The sequence below is a fragment of the Nakaseomyces glabratus genome, chromosome H (assembly GCF_010111755.1).
Source record: "Nakaseomyces glabratus chromosome H, complete sequence".
Classification (NCBI taxonomy): Eukaryota; Fungi; Ascomycota; class Saccharomycetes; order Saccharomycetales; family Saccharomycetaceae; genus Nakaseomyces; species Nakaseomyces glabratus.
In genome coordinates, this window is record NC_088958.1 from 120,418 (window position 1) to 138,116 (window position 17,699).

The 17,699-nt window shown below is 41.4% G+C and overlaps 6 protein-coding genes across 6 annotated transcripts; 2 read left to right on the forward strand and 4 right to left on the reverse strand.

Moving 5' to 3' along the window:
- Window positions 1-4: 4 nt before the first annotated feature.
- Window positions 5-3,289, forward strand: HRQ1 (ATP-dependent 3'-5' DNA helicase; the record flags this gene model as incomplete). The annotated part of the gene is made up of 1 exon (XM_446852.1): window positions 5-3,289. One exon carries the CDS (start codon window positions 5-7, stop codon window positions 3,287-3,289), a length of 3,285 nt encoding a protein of 1,094 aa, XP_446852.1.
- A 148-nt stretch (window positions 3,290-3,437) lies between these two features.
- On the reverse strand, window positions 3,438-5,255 carry SRP101 (Signal recognition particle receptor subunit alpha; the record flags this gene model as incomplete). Its single annotated transcript, XM_446853.1, has 1 exon — window positions 3,438-5,255. The coding sequence occupies one exon, from the start codon at window positions 5,253-5,255 to the stop codon at window positions 3,438-3,440; it is 1,818 nt and encodes a 605-aa protein (XP_446853.1).
- A 616-nt stretch (window positions 5,256-5,871) lies between these two features.
- On the reverse strand, window positions 5,872-9,846 carry SSD1 (mRNA-binding translational repressor SSD1; the record flags this gene model as incomplete). Its single annotated transcript, XM_446854.1, has 1 exon — window positions 5,872-9,846. One exon carries the CDS (start codon window positions 9,844-9,846, stop codon window positions 5,872-5,874), a length of 3,975 nt encoding a protein of 1,324 aa, XP_446854.1.
- Window positions 9,847-10,491: 645 nt separating this feature from the next.
- Window positions 10,492-12,189, reverse strand: DPL1 (sphinganine-1-phosphate aldolase DPL1; the record flags this gene model as incomplete). Its single annotated transcript, XM_446855.1, has 1 exon — window positions 10,492-12,189. One exon carries the CDS (start codon window positions 12,187-12,189, stop codon window positions 10,492-10,494), a length of 1,698 nt encoding a protein of 565 aa, XP_446855.1.
- A 617-nt stretch (window positions 12,190-12,806) lies between these two features.
- HDA2 (Hda2p) lies at window positions 12,807-14,951 on the reverse strand (the record flags this gene model as incomplete). The annotated part of the gene is made up of 1 exon (XM_446856.1): window positions 12,807-14,951. The coding sequence occupies one exon, from the start codon at window positions 14,949-14,951 to the stop codon at window positions 12,807-12,809; it is 2,145 nt and encodes a 714-aa protein (XP_446856.1).
- A 1,086-nt stretch (window positions 14,952-16,037) lies between these two features.
- Window positions 16,038-16,643, forward strand: MHR1 (mitochondrial 54S ribosomal protein mL67; the record flags this gene model as incomplete). Its single annotated transcript, XM_446857.1, has 1 exon — window positions 16,038-16,643. The coding sequence occupies one exon, from the start codon at window positions 16,038-16,040 to the stop codon at window positions 16,641-16,643; it is 606 nt and encodes a 201-aa protein (XP_446857.1).
- Between the last annotated feature and the right edge of the window lie 1,056 nt (window positions 16,644-17,699).

Sequence of the window (17,699 nt, forward strand, 5' to 3'; positions counted from 1 at the left end):
AAAAATGGATGAGCCTGTGTTAAAAAGACCTAAAGTTGAGGAACAGAGAGAAGAATCAGCTGGGCAAGATGACTTCCAGTTAAGGGATTTCAAGAAGTTCTTCTTCAAGTTGAACACCTTATATACTTTTCTTTCATGTCGCAAGCATGTCGTCCCATCATTTGAGACATTGAGTAAGCCATTGAATGCAAGTATGAAACGTGAGGTGAATGAAATGGACTTTGCTCGTGTAGTTGCGCTGATGCCACGAGGGACAGTGTTCAAATACATCGATGAGAACCAGATAGTAACGGAACGAAAGTTGTTTGATTTCAACAAAGGTGGATACCAACAAAGAGATAACGATATCTTTGAACTGGAAGAGATAGAAAAACAGTTTGAAGAGAGCAGATCGACTCAGATATTAATATTTGAATTTGTGGATGGAACAATGAAGAGAACGTGGAACAGAAATGGGCAGGATAACCCAAATAAGCAAGTTTTCCTCCCAACATATACCCCAGAAGAAATGAAGAAGATGATTAAAAAGAGAGAAGCTTTTTTTAATGAGAGGTTAAGCTTATTTATCGAGGAAGCGTCAAATGAAGGGATACCTACAATGAAAAAGTTGGATGAGCTAGCTTTGAAGCATATGCCGAAACCTAAGGATTACGAAGACCCAATTACATCTATGTTGAAAGCTAAAGAAGAGAAAGAAAAACAAGTAGTAAACGAAGAAACTGGAGAAAGCCGACCTTTAATGACTGAAATGGTCAGTAAACTAAAAAAAAGTGAGCATTATAACGGCCAAATAAAAACCCACATGGAAATTCCACAAAGACATGCCGAGTACGGAGAATTAAACGTTGATATAGATTCCGAAATTCTGGATGCCATCGGCTACTCTCAATTTTATAGCCATCAAGCTGACGCAATTAACGCTGTTCATAATGGTGAAAATGTAATTATTACGACATCGACATCATCAGGTAAGTCATTGATTTATCAACTATCAGCCTTTGATCTGATGTTTCGCAACCCTGAATCGACATTCATGTATATCTTCCCTACTAAAGCGCTGGCGCAAGATCAGAAGAGGGCATTTCAAGTGATATTGTCAAAAATTCCATCGTTGAAAAATGTTGTTGTGGATACTTATGATGGTGATACCGATCCAGAAAAGAGATCATTTATTAGAAATAATGCAAGAGTTATTTTCACTAATCCAGATATGATACATGCCAGTATTTTACCGAATCATGTCAATTGGAGAAGATTTCTCTTTAACTTACATTTGGTTGTGATTGATGAACTTCACATATATAAAGGGCTATTTGGTTCCCATGTAGCCTTAGTAATGAGGAGATTGTTGAGGTTGTGCAGGGAACATTATGATAATTTTTTTACAAGATTTATTTCATGTTCTGCTACACTGAAAAATCCAGTCAAACATATGATGGACATTTTTGGTATTGATAAGGTGAGGCTAATTAGTAATGATGGTTCCCCAAGAGGCACAAAGCATTTAGTCGTTTGGAATCCACCAGTTCTGAGTCAGCATGATAGAAAAAGAGAAAACTTCATTAGTGAATCTGCTAAAATATTGGTTGACCTAATTTTGGCCAATGTCAGAACTATTGCCTTCTGTTATGTCAGGAGAGTTTGTGAGCTGTTGATGAAAGAAGTTCGATCCATTTTTGAGGAGATGGGAAGACAGGATTTAATTACAGATGTCATGTCATATAGAGGTGGATATTCGGCAGCAGATCGTCGTAAAATTGAAAGAGAAATGTTTCACGGTAATTTGAAGGCGGTCATTTCAACCAATGCTTTGGAATTAGGTATAGATATTGGTGGTTTGGATGCCGTGCTAATGTGTGGCTTTCCACTTTCATTAGCTAATTTCCACCAGCAAAGTGGTAGAGCAGGAAGAAGATCAAAAGATTCTCTTACTGTTGTGGTTGCCAGTGATTCTCCCGTAGATCAGCATTATGTTGCCCATCCAGATCTATTGATGAATAGTGAAGATCCTGATTCCTTTCAAGACTTAGTATTGGATTTCACGAATATGCTAATTGTAGAAGGGCATGTTCAATGTGCTTCGTTTGAACTTCCAGTAAACATAGAAAGGGATAAGAAATATTTTAATGACAAGTTATTAAGAAATATATGCCATGAGAGATTACAAAAAGATGAAAACGGTTATCATTGTAATATTCGTTTTTTGCCGTGGCCATCCAAACATGTAAATTTGCGAGGAGCCGAGGAAGATCAGTTTGCCGTTGTAGATATTACTAATGGGAGAAATAAAGTCATTGAAGAAGTCGAAGCATCGAGGACCAGTTTTACTTTATATGACGGTGGTATATTCATTCACCAAGGTTATCCATATCTAGTAAAAGAATTCAATCCAGAAGAGAAATATGCCACCGTTCAACGAGTTGACGTTGATTGGGTTACTAATCAGCGTGACTTTACAGATATAGATCCACAGGAAATTGAATATGTACGATCAATGGAAGGTACTGATGTTCCAGTGTACTTTGGTAAAATAAAAGTTACTATTATAGTGTTTGGGTTCTTTAAACTGGATAAATTTAAAAGAATTATTGACGCTGTAGAAGTTCATAATCCACCTGTGATAATAAATTCTAAAGGTCTATGGATTGACATCCCAAGCCGAGCTCTGGAAATATTGGAATCCAAACAGTTAAATGCTGCTGGCGCTATTCATGCTGCACAGCACGCGATAATGGGGTTACTACCAAAATTTATTGTCGCTGGTTCCAACGAAATACAAACAGAATGTAAAGCACCAGAGAAGGAGTTTGCAGAAAGGCAAACTAAAAGAAAGAGACCAGCTAGACTAGTTTTTTTTGATTCTCATGGAGGCTCATATGGGTCTGGATTATCTAGCAAGGCTTTTGAACATATACAAGAAATATTAAATGGAACACTACAAAGAATTACTGACTGTCCATGTGAAGATGGATGTCCGGAATGTGTAGCAGCATCTTATTGTAAAGAAAATAGTTTGGTTCTATCAAAGCCTGGTTCATTAGTCATCCTTCATTGCATTCTGGGCCACGAAGAAGATGATTATATTGATCTCATAAAGGATGGTCCTGAACCTAACATGCCTGAAATAAAAGTGGAAACAGTAATCCCTGTCAAAGAGCATGTGAATTTTGCACCGGATTTCGAGATCCTTGACATTAAAAACATAAAAAAGGAAGAAGGATATATTATCAATGAGGATGAAAATAACAAACTGTATATAAAAAAAGAGGAAGAAACAATAAATCATTGATAAATATGTCACTGATAAACAATTAGGATAATTTCAACAGACACTCAAGAGGACTCACAGGCCATAGATTCAAAACTGTCAATAACAATTACAAGGAAATTCATTAGAATTCTATAAGATCTATAAATATGATATCATACGTATGTACTTAGGACATTAGAGTATTTACCGCCCAGTTTACACTCAGCGTTCTTAAATCGGTATATGTCTGGCCAACACCTACAAATAGAATCGGTATACCTGTAGCATATACCATATTCACCATAGTTCCAAGCATTTCACCGACTGTATCACATTTTGATATGATAAAAAAATCTAAGTTCCTATTTTTACCGAAGGCATTATTAAAGTTCCTGGCTTGCTGAACAGAATCAGTACCAACAAGAGCCTCACCAACCATAATAATTTTATCAGGGTTCGCTTGTTCAGCAAAATTCTTAAGTGGCGACATCAAAGTAGGGTCATTGTGTCTTCTACCTGCCGTATCCATAAGAACTATATCAAAATCTTGCTCCTTGGCATATTTTATAGCCTGTTTTGCAATCTTCGTGACCAAATCTGAGCCACCATAACCTGCTTCAAACAATTCAATATAGTCATTTCCACTCTTTCCCCTAGAATTTTTGGAACCTCTAATATGCTTCTCATCCATCAATTGTGCCAAGTTTTCTACATGAACTCTCAATTGTTCGACAGCACCAGATCTGAAAGTATCACATGCTACAATTAGTATTCTAAAATTGTTTTGTAGTAACCAAAAAGCCAGTTTTGAAAGATTGGTTGACTTACCTACACCATTTACACCAACAACTGAGAATACATATGGATTCTTTTTCCCGTCAGCACTTCTGTTTCCAGTTTTTTTCTGAATCTCATGTAATAAGTCAACAGAGACACCTGGTGTTAACACTTCAGTCAGAGATTTAGATACCGCTTGCTTCACTGTATTTTCAACACTTGTCCAATTATCTGTCCTTGAACCAACTAAGTCTCTTGAAACCTGCTTTAATAGATAGTCAGCAGCTTCAGGTGAAACATTCTTAGTAATCAGTTTCTGTTTAAATTTCTCCAAAACTTCATGTATGTCCTTTTCAGTAATGGTTTTATTACCAAGTAAATGCTTCTGCAAAAATCCAAATGCAGATTTTGTGTAACCGGTATTGTCGGATCCTGATGAAGACTTTTGTTGTTGCTGCTGACTTAAAATATCGTCAATTTCTTTGATTAAGAAATCACCTGATTTACTCTTGCTACCAAAATCTGATGTATCAATATTGGTATCTACATTCTGTGACATTTCCCCAGTGGGCTTGGCGTTTGGATCAGAAAAATCAAGAGTTCCTGAATCATTACCAGTTTCCTCTAATGCACCGTCAATACCCCATTTACGGTTATTGCCACCTTTAATAGGCTTTTTAGCCTTCGATTTCTTCTTGGCACCAGGACTTTCAGCTCTGATTTCATCTGAGTTAATATTAGTATTAGCCTGGTCTACCTTAATGGATTCATTGTATTTTGTCCTCAGGTAATTATCAAACTTCTCAATATCCTCACTTATTTCCCCAGAGATGTCTATACAGTTGAATGCATTCTTTTTGCCAGTGCCTTTAGCAGCTTTTATTATGATATCATTAATCGGTAGAGAATCCCATAAGGCAATGGCTACATCAAGCACTTCTTGAGCTTCGTTGTTTAATTCCATAGATGGTTCAGGATAAGTTATAATAAAATACAGTTCAGGTTGTTTCGACACATGACTTAAAACTGTAAAAGGTTTTGCGTTCTTTGAAACACTAGGAATGGACAACAGTTTGTATTTTGAGCTGCCATGATCTCTCGAGATTGGCGAAGTCAGCAAATGGGAAATAACTGCATTGACCTGGGCTTCAGCAAACTTTCTATCATAACAATTGTAATAGTAAAGCACTTCACCTTGAGGAGTGAAAATGGTCAACTGCTCAAACATGATATGGATTTATAGTCTATTCAATTTGAAATAGTTGCAAATAGTTGTATATTTCAGTTGTGTTAGGTAGTAATCGAAGCACAAAAAAATAACCTATGAAGTTCAATACCAGTTGTAAAAGGAAATTAAGCTCTTATTGATATCAATCCGGTGTAGAATAGTTAAAATTATATGATAATATTAGATGCTTGAAGGAGTTTAATTCAGCCTTTCGATGTTACCAGGAAACTCAGCAATTTTTAGAACTTCCAGCAGTTCTTTGTATCGGAGGAACGTGATATATGATGCTACTATATGTTGATGAATATAAAGGATAACAAGCAGTGAAATGAATGTCTTTATTTTTATTTGAATAAATGTTCTTATACATCAATTAATTATTGTGGTTATGGCCGAGTTTTTATTAGTGTAATCTTGCACAAAAAAGTTTTGTCTTATTCTCTATAACACCTGTTGGGGCAATATGCAAATTACAAAATGAGTGAGCTATCGAACTCATTATTGACAACAAAAAAATATAACAAATAGTGAGGTAACTAGCACCCGAGATATTATAATTACTCAAAAAAGCAACAACGTAAAACTTACAAGGTTCATAGTAATTTAAGGAATGAGCTTAGTGTTTTGGTTCCACTTTCATGAAGGGGTTTAAAGCACGCACTGACAAACAAGGTAATGCCATACCGATTTCTGCCCTTAAGAGAATAGGTATTTTTTGTAGTTCGTAAATCTCTTGAATGTAATTATCATTCTCAGTTCTGGTATTTACAGTTGCTAGGAAATTATTCAAAGCGTTCTTACCATCTTTTCTCTCCGGTAGTCTTAACTGAGGAACAGACAAACTCAACTTAGAGAGCTCCTTACTTAATGAGTCACTAACCAACGAATCATTGTTTGACATTCTATCAAATTCAGTGTCGGCGATCTCAGCTGTTGTTGATCTGAACTTGTTTTTAATCGAATTTCTGTATGACTTTGGATTCTTCTCATCTGGTGGAACAAATGTAGCACTGTCGATGCCTGGTTGCCAATGCAACTCTAAAACTCTACTAACTACATCAAATTCTGCTTTTAACAAAGGTAGCTGGTCACCATGAACTCTCTTTTCGATACCGAATTCTGGGATGAAAACATCGAATGATGATTCATAAACTTGAAGGACAGTAGCCATGGTCAACAATTGTCCTGTAGTATTGCCCATGTCGTTAATTGTTTTGCAGAGTAGTAAATGGATAGCCTGTTCTTGAGCTTGCATTGCACAATCCTTCTTGAAATTGCAATATTCGGACGTAATTTTCAAGGAGTCCATATCATCTGAATAAGGAACATCGTAAATTGCTGCCTTTAATTGTCTATGAACAACGTGGTCAGCATATCTTCTCATTGGAGCAGTGAAGTGTGTGTACAGTGGTAAATTCAAGATATAGTGGCCGTATTGGTCAGGATCAAGCTTGCCTGCAACAAAATATCTTGCTCTAGACATGGTCTTGAACAATAATATCTCGACACCAGTTCTGACATCAGGATCATCAATCTTCAAAATTGATTTTAGAATAGTGTCTGCAGAGAAAGTATCGATTTCATACCCAAAATGTTCCACCTTTTTGATAAAAGATGCGATCTTTGTTGCTACAGGGGCAGTTTGTCTTCTCAAGAATGCCAAATCACCTAGCTTAGTATACAGTTTTTCAGCTACGGTTGCGTTAACTTTTCTCTGTAGTTCACTAATTACAGAGCCACCAATACTGGAAGAGAAGAGGTTCAAGTCAGCCTTAACCTTTTCATCGTCAAGACTATCAAGTAAAGATAGGGCAGGTGATAACTGTGCTTCTGGCCAGTTGATTCTATCAGCGTAAAATTTGGTAGCAATGTCTTTTAGGGCAGAACTTACTGGATCAGCACTTCCAGTATTGTAGCGCTTGTCTAGTTCGCTAACTGACATTTTTCCCGTTGGGGTCACGTTACTAGTACCAATCCATGTCTCTTTGATCTTCAATGTAGATGGGTCTAATGTATATACGACAGATATAGCCAATGTACTCTTGTTTGGCTTCAAGCTAATGGCATCGTTCAATGTCTCCGGCAAAAGATCGACTACTTTTTGAGGCATGTAAACACCTGACGATCTCTTTCTGGCTCTTCTATCTAGAGAGGAGCCCTCTTCAATATAGGAAGTTACATCAACAACATGACAACCGAGTTCAAGATTTCCTTCGTTATCCCTTCTTAAGTGTGTTGCAAACTCAGAAATGCTTCCGTTTTCTTCAATACATAATACGGAATAACCATGCGCATTATCAAATTGTTTTCTAGCTGCTACAGCACTGTCAGAAACTTCCAGTGGATGGAAAGTGGTCTTCTCCTTGGAAGGATCCTTAGGGTCAGAATATTCATTGGATAAGAAGTTGTTATCCCTCAAAATAGAATCGATCTCCGTATTTGGATCATTGATCTCACCCAGTTCTGAAACTAAGATACCAAATGGATGTAACGAAGTGATTGGCCAACGTTTGATTGATGCAACAAATAGTCTATCTGTGTATTTATCAGCGTTTTCAACAAAGTCCTTTGGTGCTAATTCAGTTGGAATAGCAATTAAAGGTACTTTCTTATCAGTTGGTTTGAACCAGGCAATCTTTGGGCTTTGAGGAGCTTTAGCGTTTTCGTTGTTAGCTTGTTGAGATGGTCTTAACAAGCCCAGAGTACCACTGAACAATTGACCTGGGATACGGTCCAGGACTGCTACCACATGACCAGCATATAAAGGCTTAAACTTATCATTGATCTCTTCTTCTTCCACCAAAAGCAAAGATTGACCTTCGACCTCGACGTCATCGTTTTTCTTTTGAGTTGGACGTTGTTTCAATGAGCCCTTTCTCTTGATACTAGATTTCGTTGGAGAACCTAAATCGCCATCAGATCTCATAGATAATACTACATCGTCTGAATTGTAAGATGGTGCACCTGTATTTGGAGTGGCAGAGGCGTCATTGTGATAGTCATCGTTGCTGTTCAATGGTATGATATCTTGTTGTAATGCGTCCTTTCTTCTCTTTTTTTCTTCTTTCTCCTTTTTGGATCCCCACACGTCATCCACTACCAATAATTCCACTGCCACTAAGTCACCTTCCAAAGCTCTATTTCTGTCCTTTGAACCGCAAATGTAGATATCAGCGTCTAGTGCACCGTCAGTGGACACCCAGGCGTCTGATCTGTTCTTTTTGTTGACTCTCAGTATACCTGCTACCAAGCGTCCTTCCTGGATCAATTGAGGAATGTTTGCCTGAGGCAAATAAGGTGCGAACAATGACTTCCTGCTGTTTTGGTTGTTTCCACCTCCGCTGTTTGAGGAGAAGCTGTGTATGGATGAGTTAGAGTTACGGGGCTTGTGACCTTGTTGGAACATTGCAGGTGGCTCGAGTGTTGAGAAGGAGTTAAAGTCTCTTGAGTTTGAAGCTCTGTGGCGGAAAGGTGACCGTTGTGTATTCTGGTATTGCTGTTGGCCTTGCTGCTGCTGCTGTTGCTGTTGCTGTTGTGCTTGTACTCTCCAGTTGGAGTTTATGCCTATGTTGTATTCCGAGTTTCTATTTCTCGATCTCCTGTTCATCGAAGACGTAGGTGTGAAATCGTCGTCGTTTCCAGTGTTTGCAGAGCTCGTTGGTGTGCTAGCTGGGAACTTGTAAGATGCTGGTGACAAGTTTGAGTTGCTTCTGCGATGCGTCTTCTGTGGGAATTCGAAGCTGGATTGCTCCTGGGAGCCCAGATCTGGAGATACTGGCTCGATCTTGACGTTCACGCCGCTCAGGGAGTCATTGATGCCTGCGACACGCTTGGCTTGTTCTTCTGCTGCGGCTTTCTTGGCCTCGTTCAGCCCCAGGGAGTGTCTCCTGGAGTGGCCGTACACGCTCGACTGAGATCCCGTTCTCCTGTGGGCGTTGGGGCCTGAAGGCGTGGTCACAGAGGCGCCGTCGTATGTGTTAGAGTAGTAGTAGCCTGAGTTGTTCCTGGAGTGCGTTCTGGACCTGTTGCCGCCGGCCATGAGGTTGTTGGGCGACGCGAGGCTCTGGTTGCTCCCGAGTCCGCCACTGGCGCTGTTGCCGCCGTTGCCGCCGTTGCCACTGTTGCCACTGTTGCCAGTACTGTAGTGCGGGTTAGGGGGCTGTGGCAGGAACCCGCCCCCCATGGCGTGGTGGGCCTGGTTCTGACCACTCTGGTTGGCCATGCCGGCGGCTGCAACGGCGGCCGCCGTGGTGTTAGCACCCAGCATAGCGTCCACACCCTGTCCTGTTCCTTGTCCTTGTCCTTGTCCTGTTCCTGGCTGTGGCTGTGCCTGTGCCTGGCTGGCGTACATCTGTGTCTGCTGCGCCAGCTGCTGCTGCTGCGCGAGCAATTGCTGCTGCTGCGCCTGCACTGCCTCGAGCTGCTTCTGCAGCGTGAACTGCTCTATCATCAGGCTCGTCAGCTCGCTCTGCGACCTCCTGTGCGCCACGAAGATCTGCTTCGGCGCGTTCTTCCCGCCACCCGTGGTGGTTACGTACATGTTGTTGTTGGTGGTGCCACTGGCACCATCCTGGCGATGAAACTTCGACATTTGGGGTTTTCAGTTAGAATAGTGACCCTCGGCGCTTACACTTCTGTCCTTTGTTCTGGGGAAAAGGGTCGGAAGGGAAAGCCCAGGGTGCGCTGCTTAAATACTTTGGACGGGAGGGGGGAAGCGATAGGGAAGACGCTGAAAAAAATTTGGGAGAACGAATGGCGCAAAGGGGCGTCCAATGGAAAGACCGGGCAGAGAATCCCCTGTGGGATGTGGGAAAGGGTTGGTTGTAAGGAAAGAAGGGATCTTGCTTAGAGACACCTGTACAACAAGGGACTCTGAAAGGGGATCTTGCTTATAGAGAGAGAGGCCCGTACGAAGGACCATTTCCACAAACTTTTATTGCTGTATCACGCTGTACGCAGCCTCTTGTCTTAGAAGCAGCTGCACAAGAGCGGAACATCGATATCCATTTCGACTTCGACTTCGATATCGATGGCGGTGCCCTGAGTTATTCTGCTGCAGCGTCTGTGTGGGAGATGAGCTGTGGGAAGAAGGGGAAAACTAGGCGCATTCCGTGGTCGGTGATGAGTTCTTTTTTTAGAAGTGTTGCGTTGTAGCTTGTCACATGTATTCGTACGTGTATTTGTATACCTATAACATATACAATATATACAATACATATATTATATACAATACATACTAGTCGGACTTGACCTTGTACAAGGTGTCGAGGAAGGCTGTGATCAGTTTGTCTGCTACGCCTGTTGTTTTCACTGAGCCTGCGACACCGTAGAGGGCGCTGGTGCCCTCGGTGCTTGGTGTGCTCGTGGGGTCTGCGCTCATCTGCTCGACGGCCTCCGTGAGTGTTTCGATGAAGGTGTCGATCGTAGGAACGCTCAGTGTGGTGATGGCCAGGTGCAGCGCGGCGGGTTTCTGCAGCGCGTTCAGGTGCCAGCCGCTCTTGGCGAGGCGGTCTGCCAGCTCGTAGATGTTCAGCTTGTTGGAGGAGAACGACACTACTGACAGCTTGGGGTCGCCAAGCACTTCCAGTTGTGGGAGCTTGTTGCGGATGTGGTCCTTCAACTTGCGCGCTGTGGACACTATGCGCGTGCAGGAGTCCTTGTAGCCCGACTCACCCATGTGTATCATGGTAGACCAGCAGCCCACGACTAGTGCGCCGGGTCTCGAGCCCGCTAGCGTGGGTGAACCATACAGACCACCGGTCCACTTGGAGTCCACGTAGTACTGGTGCTTCCTGAGCTCGCTGTTTCTGTACATAATCACGGAGGAACCCTTAGGGGCGAAACCGTACTTATGTGTGTCACACGAGATGGAAGTCACACCGGGAACCCTGAAATCGAAAGACCCAATGTCGTTGAACCCGGCTTTCTCCATGAACGCAATGATAAATGAGCCCAGGCAGCAATCAACATGCAGTGGAATCTTATATTTCTGAGCCAGCTTGCCCAAGCCTTCGATGTCGTCAACTATTCCGTGTGGGAAGTTAGGAGCAGAACCAGCGAGCAAGACTGTGTTCCCATTTATTAACCGCTTGACTTTCTTCAAGTCAACTTTGTACGTAACTGGATCAAGATCAACGTGGTGTATCTTGATACCAAAGTAATAGGCAGCTTTGTCAAACCCAGCATGCGCTGTTACGGGGACAATCATCTCAGGTTCGGTGATACCACGGTGCTTCAGGCCGTAAACTTTGGCACTCAGACATGCCAATAGAAGCGATTCGGTACCACCTGATGTAGTAGTACCACAACCTGTCTCAGGTGCATTGAACATTTTCAAAGTCATGGACACCACTTCAGCTTCCATTTTTCTTACTGCAGGAAAAACATCGGGGTGTAACTGATTAGCAACACAATACTTCTCAAAAGCTTCGCTTTGTAACTTGATGAGCTCTTTCCCACCATGGTAGACAGCACCTGATACTCTGCCTTGCTCCCAGGACGTATGAGGTAGTATAGAATTCAACTTATCCAATTCACTGTTGATAGATTCACTGGATAAACCCTCTTTAGGTAAAACTTCAAAATCAGCCAATTGATCATCGTTCTTGATCAGTTCTTTCTCCATACCAGCGACAGCCTTAGAGACCTCTTTGTTAACAGAGCCTCTCAGCAAAGGTGATTCCAGTAATCTTTGAAATATCCAATTCGCAACACTCTTGTATAATAGCTGCATGGACTTCAATAAACCATAGCCAGCCAGATAATAATAGATTTTCTTGACAAACTTGTATAGTACAATCAAGAAGACATAGTCCTTTAAGATATTGTACCACGGGGTGTCATCCAAGTAGCGTGTAGTCTTATTTACTACGCAATTCACCACATCTTCCACAGAAACTTGATCAACAAGTTCCTTGATGTCATTGATATTCATCCTGTAGCTTAGTCTCTTATATATGAAAGTAGCTTCCACTTTATAGCGATTTTGTTAGCAAAGTTCCTCGAATGTGGTTGTATTTTTAATGATAAGCTGATTAACTCAATCGCTGCTGGGATAATTGACTTCTATATATATGTGACCATTATTAAAGATGGTCACTAAGAATGAAACCAATTCTGTTGATCAATGGGTCTTTTGAAAATGTGACAAGTTAAGGGGAAAGTGCCTTTGATGCGGATACGGAATTTTCGTTAACAAGATGAGCCGAAATATTTCACAGAAAGCTTAATATATTAAACTTCACCATAGTTAGTAGAGGGAACTATATCACAATGGCTTGTATTTCATATATATGGTATGTATGTAAATTACTACACATACATCAAACCTAGATAAGGTTAATTTGAGGACTTCTATCATAATTATATAGTTTCTGTAATATGTCAAGTCTAATACTGGGGGTACAATGAGTTTACATCCAAAACATAAAAAGAACGAGATATTCAAATGCAGTTCTATTATTACATGGATGTTTTACATATAAAGTACGTACAAACGTAATAAAAAAGTGTTATAAATATGCAATTGGTGTGATTCAGTAGTGGAGTTGCTCAAGTGTATGAAGGTGTGGCAGATCTAGTGCTTCTGATCCTTGTACTATTATTGGAAGTACGACCTCCAACCGATGAGTTTGGTGCTCCGTTGGTTTTTAGTGAATACTGTGATTCCATCAGCTCGATATAGTGTTTCAAGTATTTTGATTTGGCTTGAATCTGATACAATTCTTTCCTCACACGTTTCTCTTCAGCAGTAAGAGCATTGACCTTTAATTTCAAGGCAGGGCCTGACAATAGCTTATTTAGATCTTCCAGCTCGGTCCTGAGAGCTGACAGAGTACTGGCGCTTTCCGCAGCTTTAGAGGAATCTAACTGGTACTGAGACCTGAGTTCGTCATTCTCATTGCTGCTTTGTTCATTCTGTGTTCTCAGTTCCTTCAGGTTCACCCTAGTTTTTCTTATCAATTCGTTTAATTCCTCCATTTGAGAACTCATCTCCTGATCTGTAGATAAGTTAATTAAGCTTTCTAATTTTGCCTTTTGCTCCTCCACTGCAGATATACGCTCCCTCAGTTTCGAAGTTTCTGCATTAGCCCTCTCAAGTCTCTTCTCAGAGTCTATCATTGATTTTTCATCGTCTTTGAATTTTTTATAGAATACACCGATCTCTTGTTTCAAACCATCTAGCTCATTTTGAGTCTCAGTACTGTGCAATCTTTTCCTTAAAATGACTTTTTCATTTTCTTCCTTTTCATTCTCTAAGTCCTTGAGTCTTTCTACAGTTTGCTTCATCAATGTCGATTGATAGCTCTTAATATCAAATACTGTATTGAAAATTTTCAGTTCTGAGTTTGAGTACTTTAGTTTGGAAAGTCTAGGTTCGAAAATAGAGGCCTGCTCGTTGAATGCTTTCTTGAAATCAAATGATTCAATTCTCAATTGGGGAACGACATTATTACAGTTTTCATTTCTCAGCAGTGAAGTAATTAGTCTTTGGTAATCAACATCAGTTTGTAGTTCATCTGATCCATGCATACTCCTATAATACTTGCTTCTTGTGAGTAGGAAATGCATTAGTCCATCTACTGTGTTCACATACTCGAGACTATCGTCGTCTAACTTACCATCCTCAGCTTGTTTGCTTTTTATGAGTTCTTCGTTCTTCAAAAGGGTTCTCTCCAGCATGAAGTGGTCTGGAGAATTACACACTACTAACTTGATTAGCGGGATAGGGTTTGACTTACCGTTGACGTTCCTGATGGACGAGACGCCTGGCAGAGATGGGTCCAGGAGTGGATCAAAACATATTATGAGGTCAACATTGATGTTATTCAGTAGCGTTGGGTCGTGTGTCAAATGTCTGGTGGTTGTCAAGAATAACCAATCGTCAATGTATATGTCGGGATGTAGTTGTTTCTTTATTTTCCTTGAGTAGTGGTAAGTATCCTTTGTGTAGCCAGTATACGTTGAAGTTGAGTCAGTTGTTTTTGAATCAGAATCATTCGGCGAGCTAGCAACAGATGCGGTATTTGTTGAGTTTGAGTTTGTGGACTTCGTGTTGATGGTAACGTCGGTGGTACTACTCTCGGTGCTTCTCGTGGACAAGTGTCTTCCACGTTTGCCTCCGCTAGTGTTGCTAGTGCGGGAAGATGCAGCTGATTTTGGCGGCATGTCATAAGGGAGGTCATGCTTTTCGTCATACAGAGGGGTCCCCGAGAATCTCTTAATCTTGAAGTACTTCCCTAGGACCAGGCCTTCGATGAGGTCCAGTTCTTTGATGGAGTGCGAGATCAGGCAAACTTTCAACGGTTTTGGGAATTGCTTGCGGTCTCTTTGTATAATCATAGACAGTATTGTGTTTAGTTTCTTGAATTTATCGCTCGATGTTATAGATATTTCAGTGGGCTCCATCCTCAGGAATTGCCTTGGGATGTAGTGGTCTACCAGCAGAGACGGGTGGTTGGCAATGGCCCTGATGTTAGCGTCCAGCATGTACGTCATACGTTTCTGTGGGATGATTGGGTACTTGCCTTGGTGGTCCTCAGTTTTCAAGACATCGGCACCTTTGCTGTCATTATTGTAACGCTTAGCACATTCTTTCAGCAGCGAGTGTGCATGCAACGAGATTAAAATCTCAATCAGGTCTACCTGTGAGGTAGTCAGCCCTATGGGCAAGTAATGAATATTGGCCTTATCCATCTAGAAAGTTTAATTTGTTTCCCTCCGGAATATTAAATGTTAAAAAGGTAATACTGGATGGAACTATGAGAGCGGGTTTCTTCAAAAATATTATTGAGAGTTAATCAATATTACAATACTGGATAATAAAAAATGAAACAAAAAATGGATTATATCAAATGGCTAAACATCTATTAAAGACGACTGTAGTAGCAAAAAAAATAAATTAAACAAAATGCTAAAATGGAAAGGATTATCTAATTTAACAAGAATATAACAAAAAATTAGAACAGAACACAAGATAAGCAATAATTTAAAGCTGATGAAGGAAAAAAAAAGATACACAGGCTGGAGAGAGATTGGAATGTTAAGAACAGTAAACAGAATAAACAGAGGAATACAGGAACCATCTGAAAGCTAATAGTGCCAACAAGCTTGAGAAAAAAGAAAGAAAGACGAAATGGGTCAATCCTAATAATGAATATCAAAGGAAACCAACGAAACAAAGAGCAGAAACAAAGAAACATTTATTTTTCTGTACAACCCGAGGATTGGTGACAAGAGAACCGACAAATTCTCGCAAAGTTAGATGAACTTTCAGATTTATCATATATAGTGACTAGAAATCAACGAAGGTGTAGTTGTAAGTGAAGGTCGACCTTTATGATGTGGTTTGAGGAGGGGGGGACCTTAGTGTATCACAATCGTGTACCATATTATATACGTTAATGAGGGAGCCAGCACTTGGTGTGGTATTTGCAGGGTAAACTCCTGTGCGGGGGGACTCAATTATAAGTATTACAGGGACAAAACTTTGTAGATGTAGTACAGTCACTACCACATGGACAGGGACACCCAACTGCTACATCTGCAAAGCTATATAACAATATTCTCCACTATACTTGCATATAATAAGTGTATATATCGTCTGATAAATATCACCCGAGACGCACGAGTCCACTTCCCATGATTCTGGCGAGAGGAGACGTTGAGAGGATTGGAAGAAGTTATAGAAAATGGGATGCCAAGTGCTACGTAGGAGACTCAAAGGGGTAGCTAGCACAAGTGAGAGACAAGTGTATAAAGCGCCAATAAGGAACCAATACGATGTCTTTGATGAACAAAGCGGTTAGTCGTTTCAGGACTGCTGGGTGGCTGGAGAAAGCCGGGTACTCTCCGTGGTTGTACCTGTACAGGAACCTAGAGCGTGGCCAAGTGATGTACTCGCAGTTGCCAGAGTATGGGGAGCGCAACATCAAGACGCAGTTCAAGCGACACCAGTGGGAGAACAAGACGCCGAGCCTGCGCCGAGACATATGGCGTGTGATGTGTGTTGTGCAGATGCCGAACCACCAGGACAGCGTGCAAGTGTACCAGAACCTGTGCAGGTTGAGGTATATGCGTGATGTGCTGTATCGGGAGGAGGCGCAGAAGCACAGGAAGCTTAACGACAAGGGCCAAGTGTGGTACAGCGGCCAGTACAGACCGACTTACACGCAGGAGGCAGTTGCAGACCTGAAGGAGTCCATTGACAAGAGCGGCAGTGCGGGACCTGTTACGCTAGTGTGGGAGGATATGTGGCGGATGGGTGAGCGGTCTGTGTGGGAAGAGTTAGACCTAGAGATCAAACACAGGGCGCTGCCTAAGCTGGGCAATGTTATCCGTGACGAGCACGCCATGCTGAAACAGTTGCAACTGGAGTCTCTGGAGTGAATCTCAGTGGAGAAACTTAAATATTCCTTCTTTCAGTAGTGCAACATAACTCCCTTCACACACACACATATATATACATGTAAATACCATCAGTACATAGCTAAGAAATGACAATCTTACACCATTATGCGTTGCGTTTATTAGCTTTATAGATGTATTGTGCTACGTAAAGTAACGTGACATCCACAATAAGAGCACTACGGACGCATCCATCGAATTCTCCGCGGCCGCAGCAAGCAAAGCGAAGCAGAGCAAAGCAGCAGAGAGCAAGAGTACCAGTCAAGGCATACACCGGTATATCTTAGAGGCAAATAAGTTCCGCGGTATATAGTATGGGGGGGACTAGGAGTTCTATTTGTCAGCTGTTTATAGGAGCATCAATATACCGGATAAGGAAACAACGGGTACCCGTATAAGGACCTGGCATAAGGTGGTATAAGAACCGGGAAAAGAGACCATCCGAGAAAGGAGCTCGTATAGTCCATTATGGGCAGTCCAATCTCGTATAATTCCAAAAGAGAGGGTCAACGCCAATGGCTAGACAGAGAGAGACAGCGAGACAGCGAGACAGCGAGACAGCGAGATACGCGAAAACTGCGCAACAGAGATGACAAGCTCCTGTACGTACACTTCTGTGCGAGACTGCAGGAAAAAAAAGAAAGAAAGTGGGGGTTACTGATGGAAAAGCAAGAGCATGAGAACAATGGGAGGACTCAGACCAGGACGTAGGAGTGCATGACAAGCTGCTAGACAGAGCCGTAGTCCCTGTATTTCTGTTTGTACTGCTCTCTGGAAAATGTATATCTTCCTCTGATATTGGCTATAGACATTAATATAGACACCGGTCCTGCCCACAGGTGAAGGGGCAGCATAACTTATTTTTGGTTTGTGGATATGGGAACTTCTCAATGATACGTCCTTGACAGGGGAAAACCACTCATATTCTTGGAAGACACTCATATTCTTGGAAGACACTCATCGCTTCCCAAAACATCACGCTATGGGAAGTGCTGAACAGGTATCTTCAAACACAAGAATCAACTTGCAAACTATGTA